This window comes from Martes martes (genome assembly GCF_963455335.1).
Source record: "Martes martes genome assembly, chromosome: 1".
Lineage (NCBI taxonomy): Eukaryota > Metazoa > Chordata > Mammalia > Carnivora > Mustelidae > Martes > Martes martes.
The window spans coordinates 5,201,762-5,227,544 of record NC_137888.1 but is presented as its reverse complement, the minus strand read 5'-3'; the positions used below and the strand labels follow the sequence as shown (position 1 = coordinate 5,227,544).

Below are 25,783 nucleotides of genomic sequence, written 5' to 3'. Positions count from 1 at the left end.
AACTCACACCACCCTATTTCCAAGACTTGTAGGATTCCAATTACCTGCTGGTTCCAGTCAGTCACTGGGTATCAGAAACATGCGAGCACCAGGCACACAGTGTAGAACTAAGAGGCAGAACATGTTTTAGTCCACCGAGAGCTCACGTGTTAACCCGAACAGCAGAAAGCATGCACTGTGAGAGAGAAGAGTCCGCCAGCCTACAGCACGGAGGACACTGAAGCATCTTCCAAGAAGCAGAAGCAAGAGGGAACTCAGGACTTGGAGGGAGAGACCCTCTGGGGTCTCTGTGGGATGGACGGTCCTGCCATCCCTGCTGAGCTGCGCAAGGGCCATTTCTGTGGACGTGGAGATGCCCCTTTGCAGAAGGGGGAGGAGCACAGGGCAGATGAGAAAGGAGCAGTACTGATTGTGAGCTGGTTTGAAGGGTCTAGAAATCCGTGGAAGGGTAAAGGTAAAGGTCAGATTAGGGGAGAGGCAAAGTCAAGGGAAACATGATCTCCTTGGTTCAGGAGAATAAGTTTCAAGTAATAGAGTTGCTAAGCTAATGGTTGTTCCCATCTTTCTTTCTGAGTCCAAACTCTGGCTATCTCACTTAGCAGCTATGTGGTTACTTGACTCCTCTGTGTCTCTGTTTCCTTCTTTATAGAACAGGACAATAAAATGCATGTCATAGGGTTGTTATGAAAATAATTTACTCAGTAAATACAAGCAATAATAAACATTATCATTGGGTGTATGACACAAGGGGAGAGGTGGAGGAAATTCATATAATGAAAAGAAAAGGTATGCTTGAAGGAACAATGTCTGAACACAGAGGCAAGTGTGCTATTAGGAATGGAGATGGTGGGGTCCTGGGACATCAGAGTGATCATCTCTGGAGTGGGAGGAGGGAGGAAACAATGGGGGAACTTTTGGTGGACTTGCTGGTTGAGGGAAACGGGTTCAAACCTGTTTGTGTTTTCTTAGCAAATAATGTGTGTTTCTTAGCAAATAAGGTCAGGGGTGCTTGGGTGGCTCAGTTGGCTAAGCAGCTGCCTTCAGCTCAGATCATGAGCCCAGGGTCCTGGGATCAAGCCCTGTGTTGGGCTCTCTGCTTTGCAGGGAGCCTGCTTCTCCATCTGCCCCTCATCCATCTGGCTCCTGCTCTCTCTCCCTCTCCCTTTCAAATAAATAAACAAAATCTTTCAAAAAATAAAAATAATCTCTTCCAGTCCCACCCATGTTGCTACAAAAGTTGGGTATTCGTCCTTTCTGATGGAGGCATAATACTCCATAGTGTATATGGACCACATCTTCCTTATCCATTCATCCGTTGAAGGTCATCTTGGTTCTTTCCACAGTTTGGCGACCGTGGCCATTGCTGCTATAAACATTGGGGTACAGATGGCCCTTCTTCTCACTACATCTGTATCTTTGGGGTAAATACCCAGTAGTGCAATTGCAGGGTCATAGGGAAGCTCTATTTTTAACTTCTTGAGGAATCTCCACACTGTTCTCCAAAGTGGCTGTACCAACTTGCATTCCCACCAACAGTATAAGAGGACTCCCCTTTCTCCACATCCTCTCCAACACACGTTGTTTCCTGTCTTGCTAATTTTGGCCATTCTAACTGGTGTAAGGTGGTATCTCAATGTGGTTTTGATTTGAATCTCCCTGATGGCTAGTGATGATGAACATTCTTTCATGTGTCTGATAGCCATTTGTATGTCTTCAACATGGACGGGACTAGAAGAGATTATGCTGAGTGAAACAAGTCAAGCAGAGAGAGTCAAGTATCATATGGTTTCACTTATTTGTGGAGCATAACAAATAACATGGAGGACAAGGGGAGATGGAGAGGAGAAGGGAGTTGAGGGAAATTGGAAGGGGAGGTGAACCATGAGAGACTATGGACTCTGAAAAACAACCTGAGGGTTTCGAAGGGGCGGGGGGTGGGAGGTTGGGGGAACCAGGGTGTGGGTATTAGGGAGGGCACGGATTGCATGGAGCACTGGGTGTGGTGAAAAAACAATGAATACTGTTACGCTGAAAATAAATAAAAAATAAAAAAAAAATAACCTAAGAGGCAAAGGCAAGAAATCAGAATGGGAGAAGGAAGGCGGGCCGTGACTTTAGGAACGCAAGGGCTCAGGGAATGGCGGTGGCCGATGGAAACATGTGCCCTGCACAGCACAGGGAGCACGGAGCCCCAGTTTGATTTGTGAACATAACACAGGGAGAAGTTGTGTGGGGGCCTTCACAACGACATCGACAGGTGCAGACAGAGTGTGCAGTAGACTGGGGAAAGCATTGGCGCTGGGCAGGAAGAAACAGGTGCCCAACTTCTTCTCCTGGGGGAGGGGCAACAGGACCCTCCCTCTGGCTCCCTACATGAGCAAGAAGGCAGGGTTGGGGGGCGCTGACTCCAGAAGCCCAGGCTGGTGGGACTAGGAGAGAGTGAGGAGACTAAGAGGAGAAGCCGGTTTGCCAGAAAAGACAGTTCATTCATTTTTGCAAATATGAACTTGAAGGGAATTGGAGATATTGGGGCAGGAAGTGTTTACAAGGGCCAGGAGAGAAAGAGAGGGGAGTCAGCTTCTTTCTCCACACCTCAGTCGTCCTGCTAACACCAGTCTGACCTCTCTTCTGTATGTGCTTGGTCTGTCAGTGTCTCCACTGAGGCTCTCAGCCTCGCTGGACAGCCTGCCCCAGTCTCGCATCCATGGCTGGTGCCAGTTTTTATTTGGGTCCTAAGCATTGATCTTGTTTCCACTTTACCTCTTTTAAAGGGGACACGGGCCCAGAGCACCCTTGAAGCCACTCGGTCATCACACTCACTTCCCTGTGTTCTTGCGTTCTGTGTCCTGCCTCCCTCTGCATGCTCTGTTCTGCACCCCCATCCCCCATGTACCACGCTCCCCCCTGGGCCCAGCCATGGTCAACATCTCAGTGGAACCCAAAACGCACCTGCCCTGGGCAGATCTGACCTTCTGTCTTGGAGCTTTCTTTACCCTCCACCAGCATTGCCTGCACACATCTGGGCATCACCCCCAGTCTCCCCACCTCAGTGTGGGGCCATCACAATCACGGTGGCACTGGGCACTTGGTGCAGGGACACCTTTGCACCAGCATGTCCTCCCCCAGCTGACTCTGAGCTGCATGGCTTCCCGGTCTGGGTCTGGAGCAAGTCCCCGCTTTGAAGGGTAAAGCAACGTGCCAAGCAGAATGCACAGCACACCTCTCTCACCTGGCAGGTCCTGGGGACAGCTGGTTTTCTGGGGGTGCTGCGGGCTCTTGGGCCTACCCACGAGTCCCCATGCGGGAAGGCAGTGTTAGCACTGAAGCCAACTCCAGAGCAGGGACCAGAGGGGCTGGCATCCAGTGACCGGCCATCATTGTTCTTATAGCTCTGTACCTAATTTCTGCTCACAGGGCATGCCCTTCAAGCAGGACTGCCTTTTGATACAAGCTCCCATGAAGATCTGCGATTTCTTTCACGCTGATAATTCCGCAGTCTTCGAGAAGCATGGGGTTCATTCACAAAAATCCTTCTTGAAAAAATGATTCTGAGGTCTGACAGCTATATGGGTGCTGCATTACTTTAATTGTGCTAAATCAGACGTAAAGAAGATCTTGTCAGTGAGGAATGGCAGGTAAAGTGGGGACAGAACCTTATCCTGCTTCCTTTGGGTGTCTCTGGCTGTGGCCTGTGGTGGCGCCTTATGGAGGCCGGGGGAGGCTATGAACGTAGGCATCCCAGCCTCAATATGATACAGTCATGCTTAAAAACAAAGATAGGAGGATAGTGTTTGCAGAATGACCTTGATTCTATCAGAAAATGTAAAGTCAATGATGCAGTCATGAATTGGGGAGAATTTGTCTTTCCATTCTAGTCCAGACCTCTCCCTCAAAAATAAAGGGACAGAAACAATGTCAAAGAGAAACTCCAAAAGAATATAATCTATATGCATACATTAGAGTCATGCCCAACATAATTAGGAGGCGTTTTGTTTGGGAACTGAATTTTCCATTCCTCTAAAACATTAGAGGAAAAACTTTTTAAAATTATATATATATACATATACATATATATATATATAAAATATTGCACGGAGCACTGGATGTTATATGCAAACAATGAATCATGGAAACTACAGCAAAAACTAATGATGTACTGTATGCGACTAATGTAACACAAAAATTTTTTTTGTTAAAAAATGAGTCTGCTTTCAGAAATTTCATGCTTTCCTTAAAGCTCTTGAGCTGTAATTATTCCACAGGTCCTCATCTCCTGGCAAGTAGACAATTTCTGTAAAATTTAATCCAAAACAGACTGAATTCCCCAAAGCTAAAAGTATTCAAGATCAACCATTGGGTACTCACTTATTTAACTAACTTTGAAAACTGTGTTGACGTCTGACATTCAAGAATTTATTTTTATGTTCTTGAGCTGAAGCTTTACTATATATGGAAAGCGTAGTTTCTTCTTCTGTTTTTAAACCAGAATATTTCACTTTTTCTTGTGAGAGGAGAAGGATAGGAGGTAAGAATAGTTAATTAATAATGAAGGTGGTTTTCCAAAATAAATAATCTCTACATTTCTGCAGAAGCCAAAATTGTTCAATCTGCAAAACAGGAATAATTGAAGATGATATGTGCAGTCCCTAATGCTCTTCCCAGGCAAGGCAACGTTTAGGAATTCTGTTTGGTCAAGACAGTGATGACAGACCCTTCCTGAGTGCCAGACACGCAGACCTCGGCTCTTGTTTCCTCTCCCAGGTACCGCGGCTGGCTCTCCTCCCCACCTCCTCAGGGGGCTCCTCTCCTGCCTCCTGCTTCCCTGACAGTCACTCTTCATGGATGGTCCTCTCTTTCACTTCCAAATGGTGAATGCAAGACTCCAGCCTCAGAACTCCCCTCTGCCCTTGAAATACCTTCTCCTCCAGGAAGCCATCTCCTGGCTTCTGCAGAGTCTCGGTGCCAAATCAATCATTTACCCTGGCTGAACCATCTCCATGGGAATTGCTCCCAAATTTCTCTCTCTTATGGGGGATTTACTGAGGGCTTACTCTTCTTTGCAGGTCCAAAAGTCGGCAAGGACTTGGGTACAAGCATGGGTTCCTCTGCTGGAGGCAGGGGAGTGAGAAGGACGCTCTTTGCTGGGCAAAGGAGACCGAACGGTGTTTGATAAAAATCAAATTAAACAAAGAATAGTTGACCCCCAGACAGGGAAAAGATGACTTCATGTAATAATTATTTATCAAGTAAGTAGCTTATTAATTTAAACTCTTTATTTATTTGGCACATAATACGTGTCAATACTGTTCTTGGTGTTTGGGATACGGCGATGAGCCAAGCAGGCAACTATTCCTGACCTTGTGGGAGGGACCCAAAATAGATCTAAACAAAATAAACTGGTAAAGTGTATGCCAGATTTTACTCATTTTTTCACTTATTTTTATATAAATTATATGTTATGGTGATGGTGATGTGATGTTATTCGTACAAAGGAGAATATTGAGGGAGGGAGGGAGGCCAAGTGTGCCAGAGTGGGCAGTGGGCTGGACTTTAAATGGGGGGGGTCAAGGTAGGACTCACTGAGATGACCTTTGACCAAACACCTGAGGAGGTGTGGGAAGAGGGAGAGGAATATTCCAAAACATTCCAGAACATTCTAGGTTAGCCAAGGAGTGTATACAGAGCATGAATGAGGAGCAGCCAGTGATTTGCTTGGTTTAATTTCCAAAGTGTCTAAATGGAAGCTGGAGAAAAACGATGGCTATGGAGGCACATGGCTGAAGGCTCAGGTGCAGGGCATGCCTGGTTCTTCCTGGTGGGCAGACCCTGTGCCTTTGACGTCCCCTGGAGGAATACAGTTGATGTCCCACCGGGCCCTACTGTACGCCACGCTTCACGTTTACTGTTACATGTGGATGCCTTTTCTTCCTTAAGCCTCATCGTATCCTGTCTCCCTCCTCCCGCAGCTCAGCACAGAGAGGGGACACTTCCTCTAGATCGGAGCTGCTGCTCTGGAATGTGACCAGGAAGGTACAAAGCGATGTTAATTGAGTGCCGGATCCAACGGAAACCCAAAGACTCCATGTGGCGACTCTTCCGTAATTCTGAACTTCCACTCTGAGCATCTGAAAAAATTCAGTGGTTCCCCAGCGAGCTCCTAAAGAACTGAACATCCAGGTTCTAGGGGCAGATTCATAATAAAAATGGTGAAGGGATCAGCCATCCCAAACTTGGGCAGAGGCCACAGGTGACATGTGACCTTTAGGGGAAGTTGGTCTTGGTGACAGTCACCTGTGGATGGGACATGCTCATGGGTCTTGAATGAGCCTGGCGAGTCAGTGCATTTCTGGTCTGTTAGGGTCTTATCCCAGAGACTTCTGACAGTGTCTCCACTTCCTCCCTCACCTTCTCCTCTTTGAGGGCCTCGGGGATGCTGAGGGGAGTCGGGAGGAGAGCACTAGACAGTGAGGCCCCTGCTGTGTGTCGAGGACATCAGCATGTATGACAACGCCCCTGTGTATTTTCACATGAAAACACCCTGGGTGTGGTGGCATTGGGAAACACTGTTTTCCAACATTAGGTAAGGATTCTGTGCAGATGGCAGGGATTCCTTCTTCACTAAGCTCTGCATTGGGAGAGACAACAGGAATCCCAAACCCAAATTCTCGCCAGAGCAAGACCTAAGTTAGGGATCTGTGAATTTTTCATGTAAAGGGCCAAATAGTGAATATTCAGACTCTGTAGGCCATGGGGAGGTCTCTGTTACATAGTATTCTTTTTATTTTTTTATTTATTTTATTTTTTTAAAAGATTTTATTTATTTGACAGACGGAGATGACAAGTAGGCAGAGAGGCAGGCAGAGAGAGAGAGGGGGAAGCAGGCTCCCTGCTGAGCAGAGAGCCCGATGCGGGGCTCGATCCCAGGACCCTGGGATCATGACCTGAGCTGAAGGCAGAGGCTTTAACCCACTGAGCCACCCAGGCATCCCCACAGTCTTCTTTTTAAAATGTAAACCCCATTCTTTGCTTGAGGGTTGTAAGGGGGATTTGGCCCATGGGCTGGAAGTTGCTAAACCCTTAAATGAAAGAAGGGTGGGATGATGATTAATTGAGGGGAGCCCATGGTCAGCCTCAAGGTAACCTCCCTATACTTGGCTCCAGCTGATAGGTGCCAAGCAGACACTCAGGAGGAACTCTAAATTTGGATTTTGATGTGAATTTTCCCAATTTCAAAAGTTGACACCTAAATTCAAAGATTTGCACTATGGTAGGCAGACCAAAGCCAAACAGGCTCAAGCCTGCTGTGTGTGGGCTTCGGTTTGTGACCTGGGACACCGCCAGCCCATCAGGACAGGGCTGGAAATCTCAGGCTGCTGGTCCTGATGATCCCCACGGTCTTAGAGCTCCGGTTAGGTGTGCCTTCTTCTTCTACTTTCCAAAGCACTTCCCTTTTGCCTTTCTCTACTTTTCCTGCTTTATAAGACCCTTCAAAATGTCTGTGCAAATACATCCTACACACACACACACACACACACACACGATCATGGTTACATCCATTCTAACACAATCCTGCGAGGCCTCTCTATGACGATTCCTCCCACATTGGATTTCCGTGAAAGGTCTGCCTTGTGCCACACACACGTGAAGAGGGAAGCAGGAGTAGTGTGTAGTCACTGATGTTGAGGGGGACACAGCATCGCCCAGGACCCCGAGGTCCACGCAGAAAGGACAACATGCCTCGGAGGCAACTGTCAGAAGGATTCCGACTTAGTGGTGGGGGAGGGGACACTAACGTCACCTGGGGAGACAGGGAACTTGGACGGCCTTCCAGACAGAGGGCACAGCACACATGCAGAGAACTGGGGGCAGGAAGGGGCCGTAGGAAGACGAGTGTAGCTTCCGAGCAGAGGAGGTGGGGGAAGACCCCAACCTAACCACCTCATAGACACATTTCCAGCTCGGTACTGAGAGATGTCCCCTGGGCCTGAGACCTGGGTCCTGTGTTACCATAGAGATGAGAGGGTCTACAGCTTCCATTTGAGAGAGAGATGGCCTGCTTGAGAGATGGCTCCCTTTTTTTTTTTTTCTTAAGGAAAGTGAGCAATAAGGATGGGAAAAGGTCACCTTGAGATGACAGTAACCCCCCAAAAATGTGCCTTGGGCTATACCTGCTGGGAAGCATTAGTAGCAATCTGCTGCCACTGCAAGCAATTCTGATGAGGGGACCTGTGGCCAGGACAGTTGTCCTACCTTCTCCATGAGTCACAAGTCAGAAAACCTGATTTCTGCATGCCAGCCACAACGCCTATGCGCCAAGACAAAGACAAATTCTGTTTTGGAGCTTCCCTTTGCTCTACCTGCTCCCCTCATTCATTTTCCCCTTGTTCACCTGAATGGTAAATCAGAGAGGCTCCATGGGGCCCCCAGCAGCCTGTGCGCAGGGCAAATCCCAGAGGTCAGCCCTGGAAGCCAAGAGACTGTCTGCAGAGGGCCCAGGGAATGGTCCTGCAGGCCAGGAACCTGGAGTGGCTATTCACCTGGCCTTCTGGCTGGGAGACGGACATTGCCATGGCAACTGCCAGATGCAGCAGAGGCCACAGAGAGCCCAAGAAAGAGCACCAGCAGCAGGACTCATCTGGCCAACTCGAGGCCGCCACCAGAGGCATCACTAGAAAATACAGTTCTTTTGAGAAGGAAGTCCAGATGGGGCACAGTTAGAGCAAGGGTTAAGAAGGAGACGGTTGCACAGCGCATCCAAGATTACATCTGGGGTCAGCATCTCCTTCCTAAATATACAACGTGATGAAATTCCAGGAAGTTTGGGGGTTTGTTTAAATATTTAAAGAAGAGTCTAGTTCTGCGGGAGCACATTGACATTCACTTCTCATTTGTTTCTGAGAAATACAAAGTACTTTTAGAGCTTGCATTCCCCCTCTCCCCCTAATTATCCATCTGTTTGTGGTGAGGAGGAGAAAGGCATCAATATATCCATTTTGCAGATGAGAAATCATGTAGAGTTTCTAAGCAGTAGAAATGGCTCATCCTCAGACACTCAAGAATAAAGCTATCCTACCACCCACCCTTGAAAACAATTGGAAGGGGAGGTGAACCATGAGAGACTATGGACTCTGAAAAACAACCTGAGGGTTTTGAAGGGGCGGGGGGTGGCACTTCGGAGGAACCAGGTGGTGGGTATTAGGGAGGGCACGGATTGCGTAGAGCACTGGGTATGGTGAAAAAACAACAAATACTGTTATGCTGAAAAGAAATAAAAAATTAAAAAAACAAAACAAAAGTGACCACCTAAAACATCCTCTTGCTGTCTTCTGTGGACCTTTGGAAGGAAACAAACTTAGGTCATCATTTTGAATAAATATAAAATGATACAAAAAAAAAACCAAACAATTTTCCAGAACCGGTGTGTTCCCGGGTGGAGAATGGAGGGCTCATCCCCACTGCCGGAAGAACTGTCCATGTCACCCATTTCTCGTGGATGGTACTGACTACATGTAGCAGTAGAGTTGAATGTTTGCATTTGTTTTGGCCCAGCAATCTCACTGCTTGGAACTTAACTTAACCTAAGAGCATAATCGTAAGTGTCAAAAAACAGGCCACAAAGGATGTTCATCACAGTGGCATTTAGAGTAATAAAAAATGGAAAACAACAGACATGTCTGCTAATACAGGATCTGTGAAATAGATGGTAGAAGGTATCATTATGAATTGGAGGCAAGCACTTAAGGGGTCTATAGAGTGATGTCTTCTTAGAATGCCATTAATGAGGGTCAAAGAGAAGGGGGTGGAGGGAAGAAGTCAGGAACAACCCTAATTCCCCAGCTGAGAGCTGAAACAATTTTCCTGTGCACTCACTCATCTGGGGAGGACCACCTTAAACCTGGTGATAAAGATGGGATCCGAGACTAAGTTCTGATTTCACTGAAGCAGTAGGTAGTGGCTGATTGGCTCTGATTTCTGTTAGGGAATGGGAAGCCAGGTTTGAGGTTGGACACTCTTCCTCCCAAGATATGAGCCAGGCCTGGGTCCTTGCCTTTCCTTCCCCAGAGCTGCTCATTGGCAGCTGGCTTCCGCCTCTCCCACCAGGACGTGGGTTGACAGCCAGCCTTCACTGGCCCTGCCCAACGGCTCAGACCTCCACAAACTGGTCAGTTCACCCTTGGTAGCCATGTGCGTGTGGTGGTGGATGGGGTAGGGTGGCGGAAAGTGTGTGCACGCACGCATGCATGTGTGAGAGTTTGTGTGTGTGTGTGTGTGTGTGATGAATGATTCAGTAGGTGATAGCCCGTGCCCACAGGTAGCCGTAGGTGGTGGGATTGGGAAAGTGGCTTTGCCTTTTTCAAAATGTTTATCTCTATCTTCTAAATTTTCAACACTGAATATGAACTTCTTCGTAATAGGAAGAACAATAAAGTTTACTATAGAAATAGAAATATTGACATTTCTAGTCAATAAAGTATCGTCTACCGCTGTCTCTCCAACTCCTCACACACAGAATGTTCTTGTCATTTCCTCGTTAAACCATCGTCTCACACCTGGACTCCATTGGGCCTTGGGTAAGACATACACTCATGGTTTCCTGTCAATCCAGACTCCACGCATCCAAACAAAGGGAATATAAAAATGGCTCAGCTCTTTAAATATCACCAGACTGGCAGTCTCCTACGTCTGTGTTTTAGTTCTTGTATGTGAGAACCCTGAAAGAAGTTGCAAGAACAGTGTCTTCAAAGTAGGAGGCAGAGTGCTGTCTGAGTCTCTAACAGGGCCTGGAGCCATGGGGGCATTCTTCAAAAGGCCTCCACCAGGCACAGCCAACGGCCTGATTCTGTATTAGCCATCTGGGCCCAGGGGCTGGTGCCAGGGCTCCGGGACGTGGGCCTCACCCACTCACACGCACCTGCCTCGTCCGCGGTGATGGAGAGCTCGTTGCTGGGCTCGCTCTTGCCAATCCGGTTCTTGGCGTACATGCGGATGCTGTAGGTGGAGGAAGGGTGGATATCAATGATGGTGGCCGAGTTCAGCTGAGGGGAAACATCTTTGGTTCTCTGAGCAGAATCCCAGGAGTCTTTTGGGTTTTGTTTTTCAAAAAAGAAGAGATAGAGATGTGAGTTTTTTTCCTCTGCCTCTGAAAGTTCACAAGTAGGAATTAAACACACGCACACGCGCGCACACACGCACAGAGGAAGGAAGAAGGAAAGAAAGAATAGTTACAACTCAAAGTGAATTCTCAAAGCAATGCTCCCAGTGCGTTGGGGGGGGGTCGCCATCAGAGGGGGGCACTGCACACTCATTACCCATGCTGAGGGGGACAAGGGCTGCGGGCAGCCGAGGTCTGGGGTAGGCAGGGAACGTCTGAGGCACTGGTAGGTGTCCAGGAGGAAGGTTCAAGAGATAGGGCTGTGCGTCAGTGAACTAGGAAGCGACCACATCAAGGCGCTCACTGTACGAGACAGTAAAAGGAAGTACGGTTTGGACACTGCTCCCCTCCTCCCCCCACACACAAAATCTCTGGGTCTCAAAGTTACTGGAAGACCAGTGAAACCCCCAGCCACGTCAGATGCTTCCTCCTCCAGAAGCACAGCAGTCAACATGAAATGCTTACGTGAAAACTAATCTCAGTCTCCAGCAGAAACTCTTAATCTCAAATACTCAATTGTAGGAACAATTTTCAGTTACGGCTAATTTTCACAAGAGCACAGACTCATAGGAAGCGTTATCATTGAATAGGTGACAAATTTGACAATTTGTACCTGCTGTGTTTAGAATTTCAGCCATGAGGAGTAAATGGTTCTCCTTTCAGAAAGGGTTTGGGCCGTTGCTAATCACGGGCTGAGGGTCAAGAGATGATGTCAGTTGCGGGAGAACAAGAACCGAAGGTGGTGGACTAAGATGAGGCTTAGACAGCCCTGCAGTCCCCAGTGTCCTCATGGGTGGCGCTCAGCACCCCTGTAGGAATCTCACTGAGGTTCTGTGTTCCCTGCTGGGTTCTGAGCTCCGTGGCAGCAGATACCATGTTGCCATGTTCACTGCCACGTCCCCAGTGTTGGCACGGTGCCCGATGCATAGCAGACAATGCATCATATATGCATGTTTAACAGACGGATGCATAAAGGGCAAATACACAGACCTCTGAGCCCTGGGGAGGGTTCATTTCCCCTTCCACATTCATGATGAGCATGGACGTTTAGAGGACTGGTATGCCTACTACAGGTAGCCGTAAATGTTAAGAGGTCTTCTGGACTTGTACAAAAAATGTGTCTTTTCCAGGCTGCCTTGGAATGCTGTAACTAACCAGGAAACAGAGCATAATCAAGACTAACGATGACTCTTCCACCAGATTGAAGGTGGGAAAACACTGATGGAGATAAAGAAGATGCTGCAAAAAGTCACACGGTGGGAGAGGAGAAGACTGTGACCCAACAGAGGACCCCATAGTGGGGGTTTAGGACCAGTGGGCAGACACATAAATATGGCCCCTGTCCCACGGGGAGAAAGCCAAGCCTTCTGGAGAAGATGTCTAGGACAAGAGAGGAAACCGCAGGAGCCATAAGGTGCAGAGAGGTGGCTAACCGGCCCTGGGAGGAAGCAGGTACTTGTCGTGGTTGATGGCTCTGGCCATCTTCACTGAGGATGTGCCTGGGAGACAGCAGAGAGGTCCGAGGAAGCCTTGTGTGTCCCCTGACTGCCTCCTTCTCCTGCCAATCAGCTCATGAAGAGCCCCTGGGGGCGTGGCCAAGGCAGGAGTTAAAGGGCAAAAGCGCAAGGTGCTTGAAAAAGGGGTGGTGTTTTTAGCTTCTTTCCTGCAGCTACTACACTTTGATAGAAAAAAGATGATGTCAATGATCATGATTATTAGAATAAGGTTCAAAACAACACAGGATGGATTTTGAGTTAAAGTTCAAGAAGATGGGAAAGAACGCTTTCTCCTGGAGGATTTGAAAGTAACTGAATGGAGAAGGAGAAGCAAGTCTAGGTAAACCCCCAGACACCTTCTGGCAAATGATATGGCATCAAAGGAGAAATAAAAACAAGGAGGTGAGCACCCAGGAGAAAAGAGTCGGGACAGGGATTGGAAACGCTGCTTCTGATCGCAGATGCTGACGTGCAGACAGGCAGGACGTGGATCATTAGCAAAGTATGCCGAAAAACCTAACACGGGGCATTACAGACGGTCACAGAGCGATCCTGACCCTTACGAGGATGGGAATGCAGACTGAAATACAAGTACAACTGGGAGGGGGAAACCACAGACAAAATCAACTCAGGAGTGAGTCCCGAGCCGAAATGCATGCTTGGGCATCCAAGAGCCGGAGGACGCGTGGGGGTGCTGGGAAGGGAATGAACGGGAAGGGGGAGAAATGAAATTGTCAGGGGAACGTATCACACATGTCCTTGCCCCGTGGAGGAGGGATGGTGATTTTGGGGGTGCAGAGAACAGATGTAGTGTCAAGGAGGCCTCATAGTTCATGCTAGAAGGTCCTTCACAAGGGGACTGTTACAGAAGAACTTGCAGGGGATGCTAAGGCTCCCAGCATTTAGCAAGAGTGGGGAGCTGCTCCCTCTGGGGTCAGGAGAGCCAATGGGAAGGGACAGCATTGCTGGAGTCCGAACAGGGCTGGGACCTCAGAACAGGGGCCCCTGATAGGACACGGCCGCTGCCAGGATCCTTGTCTGAATCATTCTTTGTGCCTGCTCCTGGGTGAATGTAGGGGAGGGCAGGGGGAAAAAAAAATCTGCGTGTTATAGCTCGTGCAGTTCAGCTCCCAGAGAAGAGCAGACAGTGGGCTTGTGGGGAAGGGCAAAGTAGCAGGCAGAGAAAACCCAGGACTGGAGGGAGCTCAGGCTTGCAGAGTTGTATCTGCTCCCCCACTGCTGTGCTGGGCATTTTGTAAACGTGACTCCTGTGGCCCCCAAATGCGTGGGTACAGGGGAAACACCTCGGAGTTTTGTGACACCGGCACTTTCAGACCCACAGAAGCAGAATTACTGCGTGATGGTGCCCAGACACCTGCACTGTGCAAAGCCTCTCTCTGGGCCATTCTGGTGCACAGCTAGAGTTCGGAGGGCTCTATTTGACTGAATTATTACAACATCCTGGTGACGTAGGGATTTTTATTTTCCTGAGAAATGCAGGCCTATTACACGCCCGGGATGACATGTTGGGGTTTGACCTCACCTGTGTTACCCTGAAGCTTGAGGTCATATTCTGGTAGCACGTGATCTTCACATAGTCCCTATGGGACCCCTAATGAGACTGGAGTTCAATCTCCCAGACATCTGCTGGACGTCTCACACGTCTGGATCAGACTGACAAGAGCTTGATTTGGCTTATTGACCAGGAGTTCAGCCAAGTGTAAGGGAGGGGAACAGAATTACTGTAACCCCTATGAGTGTATGGGGATGGATGTGGGGAGATGTGTGCAAGGGCAGACTTGGACCCTGGTTTAGCAAGGAGATGTCAGGGGCGTTCCCTGAACCAGTGGGCTGGGTTCCCCGACATGCCCCAGAGAGACAGGTGGAGGAAGAGGATGGGGAAGTTCAGACTCACATTCCTGCTTCTGAAATGCTCCACAATTCCATGGGAAAGGACTGAGGGAGCCCACAGGGACCAGGGTGCTTGTACTGGGTGCTCGCTGGGGATCCCCGCGTGGGGGCCCATACCCTGAGTCAAGGGGGACAGATCACAAAGGACAAACGTAAGAAGGGTGAATTTGATCTGAAGAAATGTTGTTAGAAGCCAAAGACCAGGGGGAGTGAGAGTGACCAGAAGGATGTTCTGGAGACAAAATGACTCTGAATGTGGAAAATTTACAAGGCAATTCAGAGAAGGACCACTTCTACTGCATCGGTTACTGGAAGGGAGACACAGGGCACAGGTAAAGCCCCTCTCCTCTGCTTCATGGAGGAGGTATTTTCAGGGTGAGATGGGGAAGAGAGGTTTGAGAAAGAAGGTTCTGGAAGACGGAACCTAGCTGCATAAGGGAGTCTGGGCTTCCTGGGCTGGATGGTTACGTTCTAGGACAAGAGAAGGTCCCAAGGATTGGAGCCCCCTCAGCGATCTGTGGGGCACGGTGCAGAAGGAGATAGGGCCAGAAGGGGGACATATGCACGAGGCAGGTTGCCTTCCGAAGAAGTGAGCGATGGATTTCCACAAAGCACCTGAGAAGCTGGAGGCACACACACGGCGAGACGCTGGGACCGGGTGGTGAAGGGATTTTGTGTCCACTGAGAGGAGAAGCAATGCTCTCTTGGAACCTAGTCATGTGGCAGCCAAAGCCACCAGTGGGACGGTGGCCCACACGAGGCAAAGCTGATGATGTGGGCAGGACGGGATCGGAGTGGGTCAGGGGGTGGTTATAGGAGATACACATAAAGGGACTAGGGATGTTTTATTTTTCCTGGCAAACAGGAAAGCAGGAGAGTCAACTGTCTCCCAATCCTGGAAGGGGTCTCGTTTGACCAGAGGGTTTAGGGGTGGGAAGAGTTCCACTGGACTCAGGGAGATCTGTTCTGGTGCAAGAAATGTAAGAACTTGTGACCGTCACAGCTGGCCCAAGGCAGATGTGTGCTTTCCTGGGGCTAGTGAGTTTCCATTGCGGGGGCTGTTCAAGCGCAGACTGAGTGACCCCTTGTAGGGACCCGCTCTGTTACGAAGGCCAAGTACGGCAACACCTTACATTCTTGGCAAATTAACAAAGAGTAGAGAGAAGTGTCTTTTGAGATGATGTCATTGCCTACCACCGAGGACGAGAGTCAACAAGTTCACAAATGTTTATGACAAGTCTCATATGTGGGTTGCTCACTGTGGGGCATGCAGGGTGGTAGCACAGGGCTCCTCAGACACAGTCCCATCCTGAAAGTGTCACAAGAGCCCTCAGAGGGACAGCTTCCCAGTAGGGGAGACAGATGTTAAACATCTCCCCAGTAGAGGACCCGGGTGTCCAATAAGCATCTACTAAATGTTCCACAGCAGACAGGATGCTATAGGAATAGAGGAAGGGGCACACAGTAAAATGGGTGATCAAGGAAGTCTTCCTGGAGGAAGTGCCATTTAAGCTGTGATTTCAAGAACCAGTTTTCTACATAATCAGCCTGTAAGTTACACTAGCTTAAATTATATTTGCCCTTTTTATACACCCAGAACTTATCGAGGAAGAAACCAGTACATGAAAAGACTAACGTGATTTTTTTGGCCGTGAACACAATTACTGCCTGCTGCCCAGACCTTTCAAACTGAAAGCAGTGGAGGGTCTGGAGGGCCCCGCTGGAGACGTGAGGTCACGGCGTCGGACCCACCTGTTCTGTGGGCTCTTCCCCAGTGACTGTCCTGGAGCCGATTCTAACTCCAACTGGGTTAGACCCGCTCCAGGGCTGTGTGAACCTCTCAGCCGCTGGCCCTGGGCATGCGAAGGACGCGAAGGACGGGCTCTGACCGCTGCCAGATCATAGATAAGGAGTTCTCCTACGTGGGTCATGCAGAGCCCGATCAATTTAGAATTTGGAAATGTTGTGACGATGATTCTTAGATTTGGATCGTGGGTAAATTAAACACCCCAAGGATCTCCTGAGTGCTCCTCACTCACAGCAGGTGCTGTGCTAGGTGCTGGGATCCAGGCATACAAGACACCAGACACCCGAGTTCCTGCCTCTGGGGGACTTACAGGGAATGCTGGGGTGCTGGGGATGCTCAAGTCGGGGGCACGGAGGGTTTTGGGGGCATTTGATTTAGGAGCACGTACACGTGCCAGACGGATACTCCAAAACACCTTTCGGGGGATGACGGTTACGTGCCTGACATGGAGGAGGGGCTTTAAAGCAACTCCCTTGTTACAGAGTGTTCCCCGAGTTCGCACGGAGGGCCCACAGCATGCTAGGCTGTGCTAGGTGTTGGAGGAACGGGATGGGGAGAACCAGGCCTCGTGGCACAGGAACTTGCAGCCCGGGGGAGAGGACCCACGGATCAGTGGTCACAATAGTAATGGCCCTATTCCCAAGGACGGTCACATTCTGCAGAACCAGCAGCTGAAACTGCAACATACCTTCTTGGTGACACAGTTCAATCCACGACAACAACATAAAAACGTCAGTTCTCCCGAAGTTGACTGGCAAAGTTGACGCAATCCCAATTAAAAAATGCCAAAATTGTTTTTATAGAGCTAGACTAGTTGATCCTAAGGGTCACGTATGGAAAGTGAAGAAAACGTCAAAGGCAAAGCCAGAAGGGTGGAGTAGCCCCACCAGAAGGTGGAACACGCAAAGCCTCCGTGACTAGCACGGTGTGGTGCTGTCACAGACGGAACGATGGAACAGACTAGAAAGTCCAGAACTTGACGGAGGAGGACAGGGAAGGCTGGTCGGTGACAAAGCTGGCATCTCCCACCACCAGCAAAAGGTGGGCTTTTTAGTAAGTCACACTGGGGCAGCAGGAGTCCCATCTGGGAAAAGACCCGGTGGGACCCGTGTCTCCCAGCATATACAAGAATCAAGTGCGAATGAATCAGAGATCTAAACGCAGGGGCGAGAGAAAGAAACCGTGCAAGAAGAAAGCACGGTGGGGTCTTCCGTGGCCTGACCGTACGGGACAGCTTCTCTAACTTGGCTCACATTCCAGACGCAACAAAAGAAAATATTCGTAAATTTGGGGGAAAATAACAACAACAACCCGTCATCACAGAAACAACCATATGACGGCCCGTGATGGCCCAGCCAGGAGAGAAAGCAGACGATGCTGTAGGAAGGCGTGACAGGAGGCCTGGCCTCAGGTGTGGGCCAGAGGTAGCACGAGCGGTGGGGTCCAGGGAGCGGGTGGGAGTAAGCGCAGGAGCCACCGGGTCCAGGGAAGGGGGTGCTCTCGCCGGAGGGCAGCCTGTGGCCACTGAGGGACTCTTGTCCCAGGAAGATGCTGTGGTGTCCCATTTCACAGCAGGGAATCTGAGAGCAGGGGACAGTGGAGGCACACTGCTGGTTAGAGACAGGCCTGGTTGTGGAACCAATGGATCATCACCAGCACCTGGAAACGACCGATTCCCTTGAAGACAGGCAGGCACTGAACCGCTCCCCTGAGAGGCCCCCGGGCACCCTCGCCAAGAGCACAAAAGCCCGCAGTCCTGTGGCTATGCTCAGCCAGAGAGACTGCCAGGGTCCCACCCCTCCCCCCCGCGCCGGGGACTCTGCAGACTGTCCCCATGATGTGTGTCTGCCTTTCCCTGAAGTTCTCCTTGTTACCCTCAGTGTCTGGGCCGTTCCCTGCTGGAATGCACTTGCCTCACCTAAGAAGTGTTTCCTTGAATTCAAGATGAGTGTCTTAGAACTTGGAATTCCTTGGCTCTTTCCTGGCCAGTGTCTCTACAACAAAGGCGGGTGTCCTCTCTTCCCTTTGGCCCCCAGGGGACCCCGTATGTCCTAGCTCCTGAAATAGCCCCATTTGGGCCAGTACTGTCTTCAGCTAGCTCACTGTCACCGCGTCTCCTGCCCCCAGCCCAGGCCGGCTGTCCTGTTCCCCGGTGACCATGTCACTGGCAGCTCCTGGGCTCCTCGCTGGAGCTCCCGCAGGCCCGGTGGCTGCATGCTACTGGGGCCCTGCCGTGACTTGGGGCCAGCAAGCCGCTCTTCTGGGCATTCCCGATGCAGCTGCATACGTACTGCAAGGCTCAAGGGCTATTTCTAAAATCACTGTGTTCTGGGTGGGAAGCATGCTCACACGTGTTGCTGCTGGGACACTCCCCCTCAGCCTGCCCATCCAGCCCCTGCCAGGCCCTTGCTCTGCCCCTTACACATGCGTCTGGAAACTTCCCCTCACTCAGGGCCTGCCCCCAGCTGTCAAGCCTCATTCTTACTACGGCCTCAACCCACATATCCTGAGTCGGTCAGCACGGTGTAACCCGGTCACTAATGGATGGAGCCCAGAAAGTGAAAAGAAAGGCTACATGGGGGGGTCTGTGAGGATTTTCTTAACCCTACACACGCTGGTGCTGCTCTGACTCCTCCTCTCTTTTATGAGCCTCTAAGTCCCAAGAGGAGGCCACAGGGATAGCTTTCTACCCTCGGCCTGAGGGATCCTCGAGCTCCAAGGGACGCAGGCGGCATCACTCTAACTGGGTAAACAGACACACCTGTCGTGGTCTATTTTATTTATGGCCCTTCCGGCCCCAAAGAAACCGACCTCCGACCTTGGTCTGAGCAGGAGCAGCTGCCCCTGGCCCATCCCTGAGACTCGTCCAGAACCTCCCTGCAGGGTCCGTGCGGGTCTCCACACGGAGCAGCTCTCCTGTCTCTGCACAGACCTGGCTTATGGACTCCGAGCACTCCGAGCCCGGACCTCCGGGCTCTAGATGGAAGTCCCTGTCTAGAGCAGCCCCCGGCTGGGGAAATGGGACATGAAGGGGGTGGGGGCAGAAAACAGAACACGCCGCTTGCAGGTCGGTGGCAGTAAGGGTTCAGGTGGCGGGCGGGAACGAGCCTGGGGTCCGGAGGGAAAGGAGGGAGGGCAGAGGTAGAGTCAGCCCTGCACACAGACCCCACCCGCAAAAGGACCTCGTGTGCTCTGAGCAAGGCAAGACAAACTGGTGAAAAGAGTCTCTGGGTTTCCTCGAGTTGGGGTTTAGTCTTACAGGTAATCAGGAATAACCCAGGAAAACAGTGAAAGGGCTTTTCGAAGTGGAAATAAAGCTGGAGGAAATAAAGGACTTACCTGATTTATTTTTGCATTCAATATCGTAGCCCGTAATGGGGCTGTTGCCGTCAAACCCCATGGTCCACCTGAGGGTGATTGTGCGTGCCTTCACGTCTTTGATCTCAATTTCGGGAGGATCTGGGGGCTCTGTGCAATCGACAGGAAAACCGGGCTTAGTTCAAACATGGCTCAGACAGAGACGCAGGTGGAAATGCTGACTACGGCTCAGAAGAGCTTTGTCAGCCTCCGACAGTGGCTGACACGTTTACTGGGAGCGTTTTTTTCCTAATTGCATTTCGGGGAGGAGAAATTCCACTTTCCCAAACAGCCCGGTGTTTACAGCAGGGTTGCACGGCAGGCTTTGACGGCAGTGCCGGGCCCGAGTTGGGTGTGGATTAAATGTCACTCCTCTGGTTTAGAATTCAGAACTCAAAAAAGAAATATTTTGGCTTCGAATGTTAAGGTTTCCTTCTCCTTTGGATCGCCTAGCGCAAGCATTCCCACCACTTGGCTAAGCGGGTGCACTCCTTCAATGGGACTGTGGGGTCATCGGGCCCAATTCCTTTCAGGACTCTGTCCCCCGTGTTTTGGGGGCTGCACTGTGACACCATCATACACACTGCCAAGTACTGTTTAAACACCAACTTGGAACATATTCAAAATTTCCTGGGAGTCAGGAGGGGTTACATAGCAACACACAGAGGTCCGAGCCTGGGCATACTCTTACTGTCCTAAAAGCCGTGTTTCCCTCCAGTTAGGTCTCCTTCCTACCTTGCACTGTGAGCTGAATTATTCCACGGTCCTCCCCGTAAGAATTGATAGCATGACAGGAGAAGAATCCAGAATCTTCTCTAACAGTCGGCAAAATCTATGTGTAAAGCAGAAAGAACTCCATCTTACCCAGTAGCATGGAACCCGGACAACTAAAAGGGTTTTTGGCTGTGAAAAAATCTCTCCACTCCCACTCTTCCTGCATCCCCAGCACGAGTGCACACCCGTGCGTGCACGCAACCCTGAGAGCAAATGATCTCCGTGCGATTGCGATGGTGGAGACTGACAGGTTCGACGTACATCATCAATGCCTGTTGCCAGCTCATTAAACTGGATGTGTAATTTATGTAGGGGCCATGGTCAGGTGGACGTGTATACCACAGACGCGTTTACTTTCTCGTGCTGTGCCTTTAGTGCATCCAAAGCAACGCTGCCCGAAGAAGGGGATCTATAAATCCTGCGGTAGCTGCCTGGTTCTCTCAGAAGGACCCCAGGACTGGAGCTGCCCCGAATCGGTGTCGGCGGTTCAAACACAGGGTGTTCTTTTTCCCCGCATAGCTAGAGCCTCTTCTCCCCCAACTACAAACACCACTCAGTTAATTACCGACAGTACTAAAAAATATAAGGGGCTATCATACTTTTTGTAGCTTTTGTGATCCTCTATGAAGGAATGAAGTTTTTACGTTGGATTTTTCCCAAAACAGCAAAACGTATTTCCTTATAAAGCCCATCTAACTTCTGTTTCTGCAGGACGTTAAAACAGGGGCACGGCGTAGGAGGTCATTTCTCCAGGATAAACTGTCATTAAGAAACTCACTTCCCCCCATTTTTTTTATTACAGCTGGGTTCCCTGGCATGTTCGTCATTGTTCTATTCATAACACTTAAGGTCAAGCCCTATTTTTGCAGGCGACTCAGTAATGTCGCTGTAGGGAAGGGGAGAGAAATGGTGCGCTTCAGTAAGTCCTGAAAGACTACTTGCTGTCTTTCACCCGTGTGCCCCCACTTAGATGAAAGGACAGGATTATCCTGCCGGTGAAGGTAGACTCTGATCTGTCACGTTCACCGTGTTTTACCTGCAGAGTGGAGATCACCTCCTCGCCCACCTCCTTGGTGGACACGAGGTAACGGGCCATCTCGGGGTTAATGATCCGGTCCTCCTTCTCCCAGCGGACTATGATGGGCTTCTCACCATGGGCCGCACAGCTCATTTCTTTCTTCTGACCCTGAGTGGCCAGGGTTGTGTTTGGATAGGACGTTATCATCGCAGGAACTGAAAACCCAAGAGGGACAAGACTTACTTGGCAAAGAGGCATTCTTGATTTCCCCACCATAACACTCAGGGAAATCATGCTTATTAACAAGGGGTTTCTTTTAGAAATACAATGTTTTCAAGAAACTGCGGAGCAAAAATCATGAACAGAAGAGGGGGGTGTGCCAGAAAAGTGAAACCTGAGGAAATGAACCATCAGCTCACTCATTTAGAAGCTGCTGCAGGATTTCATATTGGCGGGGGGCGTCGTTTCCTTCCCAGCCCGCTCTGTGGTCTCAGAGCATAGCCCATGTCTCCTCGGACACAAAGGGAAATGATTTTACTTCTGAATACACTGGAGAGGCGCCTTCCATTAGAGGACAGTTTCTAACAACCATTTTCAACTCTGGAACTCTGAAATCTTACTAATCAACTTAGGTTGGGGCCCTGATCGCTGCTGACCACTCCCTGAGGTGACTTCTAGCTAGCTCATCTCCCACAGTTGTTAGGAACTGTCACAGTCACCTGGAGACCTCAGACCCACCCCTCTCCCACCACATGACAGGGAATCTCACCCCCCAGTTCACCAAGAACATAGAAAGCTTTATTTATGAACTTCTCAGGTTCTCCCCTCCCACCTCAAAATTAACCTAAAGACCTCCATTCTTGGCACCATGCTGGGTGACTTAAGACCCTGTTCCCATTCTGCCCACCAGCTAGAAATGCAGGGCGGCACAGAATGTGCATCGTTTTGAATGCACACTGAGCTTAAAGAGAGCGAGAGAAATCCCAGGAGCTGGGGACAGAAGTGGACGTTGAAAGACCAGAAGTATTAGGATTCTGACTACCTGAGAGGCAGGGAGTTAAAAGTGGGCCCTTCAAACCAGGCTCCTCAAAGGGCTCTACCTTCAGAGCAAGTAACTGTAACAATGACAAGAGCCACACAGGCGAAGCGAGTAGGGAACTGCCTTGGCTCGTGTTACGAGTGAAGGGAACAAGTCACCCCTGAGAACCCATAGCTAGTCTGACTCTACATGGGTTTGGAGTTGGAGTCATGCTGAGGGGCTGAGATGCTGGTGACCCTACTTTGGCCACAGGCCTGAAGATCCTAGCACAAGAACCACAAACACGCTCCAGAGGGAGGCACGCTCCATCCAGGCCTGTCGCAGTTCCCCCAGATAAGCCTCTGCTGAACTTGAGCTAACAAACCAAAAGTATGAAACAGGTGAGACAACGACCCACCGTCACTGAGAACCAGCCCAAACATGTCTGATGCCAGACTGATCAGACACAGACTATAAAACAGTCACATACAGAATGTTTAAGGATTTAAAAAAAACAAAAACAAAAACACAGGAAAGGAAAAATACACTCTGAAAAAAAGGACCAGGAGGCTTGAAAAAAAACCAAATAAAGCTGTATTTTTACATGGTTTTGGCCTCATTTCTACCATCATGGGGAGAAAGGCCCTTCCTCCTTTCTAAGGTCAGGCTCACATTGAGCACTTTGTTGGCCACCTCAGAAGCCCTCCGCTGGTCCTTGGGCAGGTGACCAGAGAACTACTGTGTCTTCTTTTCAGACTGGCAGTACTGGTTCCCGTCTTCCCCCACAGTGCACCGAGGTGGTTTGAGACGTACCACAACGTGTAAAAAGTCTCCCAGTTCTGTAGCCTGGATGCCAGAAGATCCCACCCTCAGTCAGCAGGTGTGTGGCAGAGAGGCAGAGGCACGGAGTGAACAGCACTGCGAGTCCCTCGTTTTAGCCACAGCTGCAGTGAGATCCCTCCTCCAGCACACGTGTGTGGGAGCCAGCCTGCCTCGAGAGCCCCGGCCTTCCGTCCTGATCACTCACTCCCTCCAGCCGGTTCAGAGAAAATTGAATTTTTCTCAACAGCTTTATTGAGGACTAATTTACCTACCATAAAATCACCTGCTTTAAGTGTACAACTGAATGAGGTTTCTTTTTTTTATCATTCAAAAATTTTTTTAAATTTCTTTTCAGTGTACCAGAATTCATTGTTTATGCACCACACCCAGTGCTCCACGCAATCCATGCCCTCCTTAGTACCCACCACCAGGCTCACCCAACCACCAACCCCTCTCCCCTCCAAAACCCTCAGTTTGTTCCCCAGAGTCCACAGTCTCTCATGGTTGGTCTCCCCTTCCGATTTCCCCCAACTCCCTTCTCCTCTCCATCTACCCATGTCCTCCATGTTATTCCTTATGCTCCACAAATAAGTGAAACCATATAATTGACTTTCTCTGCTTGACTTATTTCACTCAGCATAATCTCCTCCAGTCCCATCCATGTCAATACAAAAGTTGGGTATTCATCCTTTCTGATGGAGGCATCATACTCCATAGTGTATATGGATTTTTTTTCATTTCCTAGGACAGCTGTAACTGACCACCAGGAGCTGGGGGACTTTCAACAGCAGAAATCTGTTCTCTCACAGGTCTGGAGGCCAGGCCAAGATCAAGGTGCTGACAGGGCTACACTCCTTCTCAAGTTATAGGGAAGAATCTTTCCTTGCCTCTTCTGGCTTTTGGAGGTCCCTCTGCTCCTTGGCTTGTGATCGTATCACTCTCATATCTGCCCCCATTTTTCTGTCCCTATTTCCTATCATGTTCCTCCTTGAGGGTTTTGCTGTGTCTTCATGTGGATTTTTTGAAAGGACACCCTTCACTAGATTTAGGACCCACCCTCAAGCATTATGATGTCATCCTAATTAATTAAGATATCTTCAAATAACTTATTTCTACATGAAGTCATGTTCTGAGGTTCAGATGAGCATGAATTTTGGAGGACAACACAAATATATTTACATTATCCAACACACACACACACACACACACACACACACACACACACACACAGTAACAGCCCAACACAAGTATATAGAGTTGTATAATTTTCACCACAGCAAGTTTTAGAACATTTCCATTACCTTGAAAAGACTTCCCACCCCCACCCACTTATAATCCTTTCCCATCCCAGTCCCAGGCAATCACCAATCGACATTCATCCTTCTAGATTGGTCTTTTCTGGACATTTCCTGTACATGGGATCCCGCAGTAGGTATTCTTCCGTGTCTAACTTTATGGCTTTTTCTCACTGAGCATATTTTCCAGGTTCATCCATTCTGTAGTGTGTACCAGCTCTTTCTTCCTTTTTGTTGCTGAGTAATATTGCATTGCATGGAATTTCCACATTCTGTTCACTCATCCACCGTTGATGCACATTGGCATTGTTTCCACTTTGGGGATATTATGGACAATGCTGCTATCAACATTTGGGTGCAGGTTCTTACAAGGACCTATGGTTTCACTTTTCCCAGGTAGGTCCCTAGGAGGAACTGCTGGGTCACATGGAAATTCTGTTTAACATTTTGAGAAACTGCCACACTGTCATTCCAAATGGCTTCACCATTTTTCCGACGTCTGTGTCAGAAGACAGCACAGAAGAGGAAAGGGGGAGCAGTGGTTAGGATTCAGTTTATGATGCAGGACAGGAATGTTCCCCTTCAACCACATGCAGGGCAGCGCTGGGAGGTGAGCGCCAGCTTGATACCCACTGGCTGGAGAAACCCCAATGGCCAATACAGTGCTGCCCTACAGAGGAGCTGAGGGTGGTGAGGAAGCTGTCAGCTGCCGGGAGAGGTCGACACGTGCCACCTTAGAGAGTTAAGCAAATACAGAGGCTGAAGCTCCTCCTTCTCTGAGATCAGGCAGAAGGCAGAAGGCTTCCTGTGGCGGCCTGTGCAGCAGCATGAGAAAGGGGCTGCTGAGCTCTGAGTCTGGGACACCAGATGGGGACCTTTGCAACCTATTCCACTTCTCCATTCCACTGGGGGAAGGACTAATGCCCCAGGAGTTCAATGGCCCCCTTAGTTGGTCCCAACACTCACCAGCTGAGGGGCCCTACACAGAAAGGAGGCTGAATGGGCACTCCACTGGGAAGGGCTAAAGGGAGATATGGCATCCTTCTCCAAGGATGTCCTCTGTAGGAAAGGAAGCCATAGGGATGCTATGGGGGAACAGGGAGCAGAGCAGACCATCCCCCCTCATCAGATAC

At 49.7% G+C, this 25,783-nt stretch overlaps 1 protein-coding gene across 2 annotated transcripts in view; it reads right to left on the bottom strand.

Annotated features, from left to right (window-relative positions):
• DSCAM (DS cell adhesion molecule) overlaps window positions 1-25,783 on the bottom strand; it is a gene marked incomplete at both ends in the record, with an annotated part of 750,628 nt that overhangs the window by 115,828 nt on the left and 609,017 nt on the right. For both annotated transcript variants that reach the window (XM_080825484.1, XM_080825483.1), the window contains 4 exons: window positions 10,913-11,080; window positions 19,706-19,834; window positions 20,459-20,555; window positions 21,534-21,730. In XM_080825484.1, coding sequence (XP_080681610.1) covers window positions 10,913-11,080; window positions 19,706-19,834; window positions 20,459-20,555; window positions 21,534-21,730 — 591 coding nt within the window. The remainder of the gene's footprint in view (window positions 1-10,912; window positions 11,081-19,705; window positions 19,835-20,458; window positions 20,556-21,533; window positions 21,731-25,783) is intronic.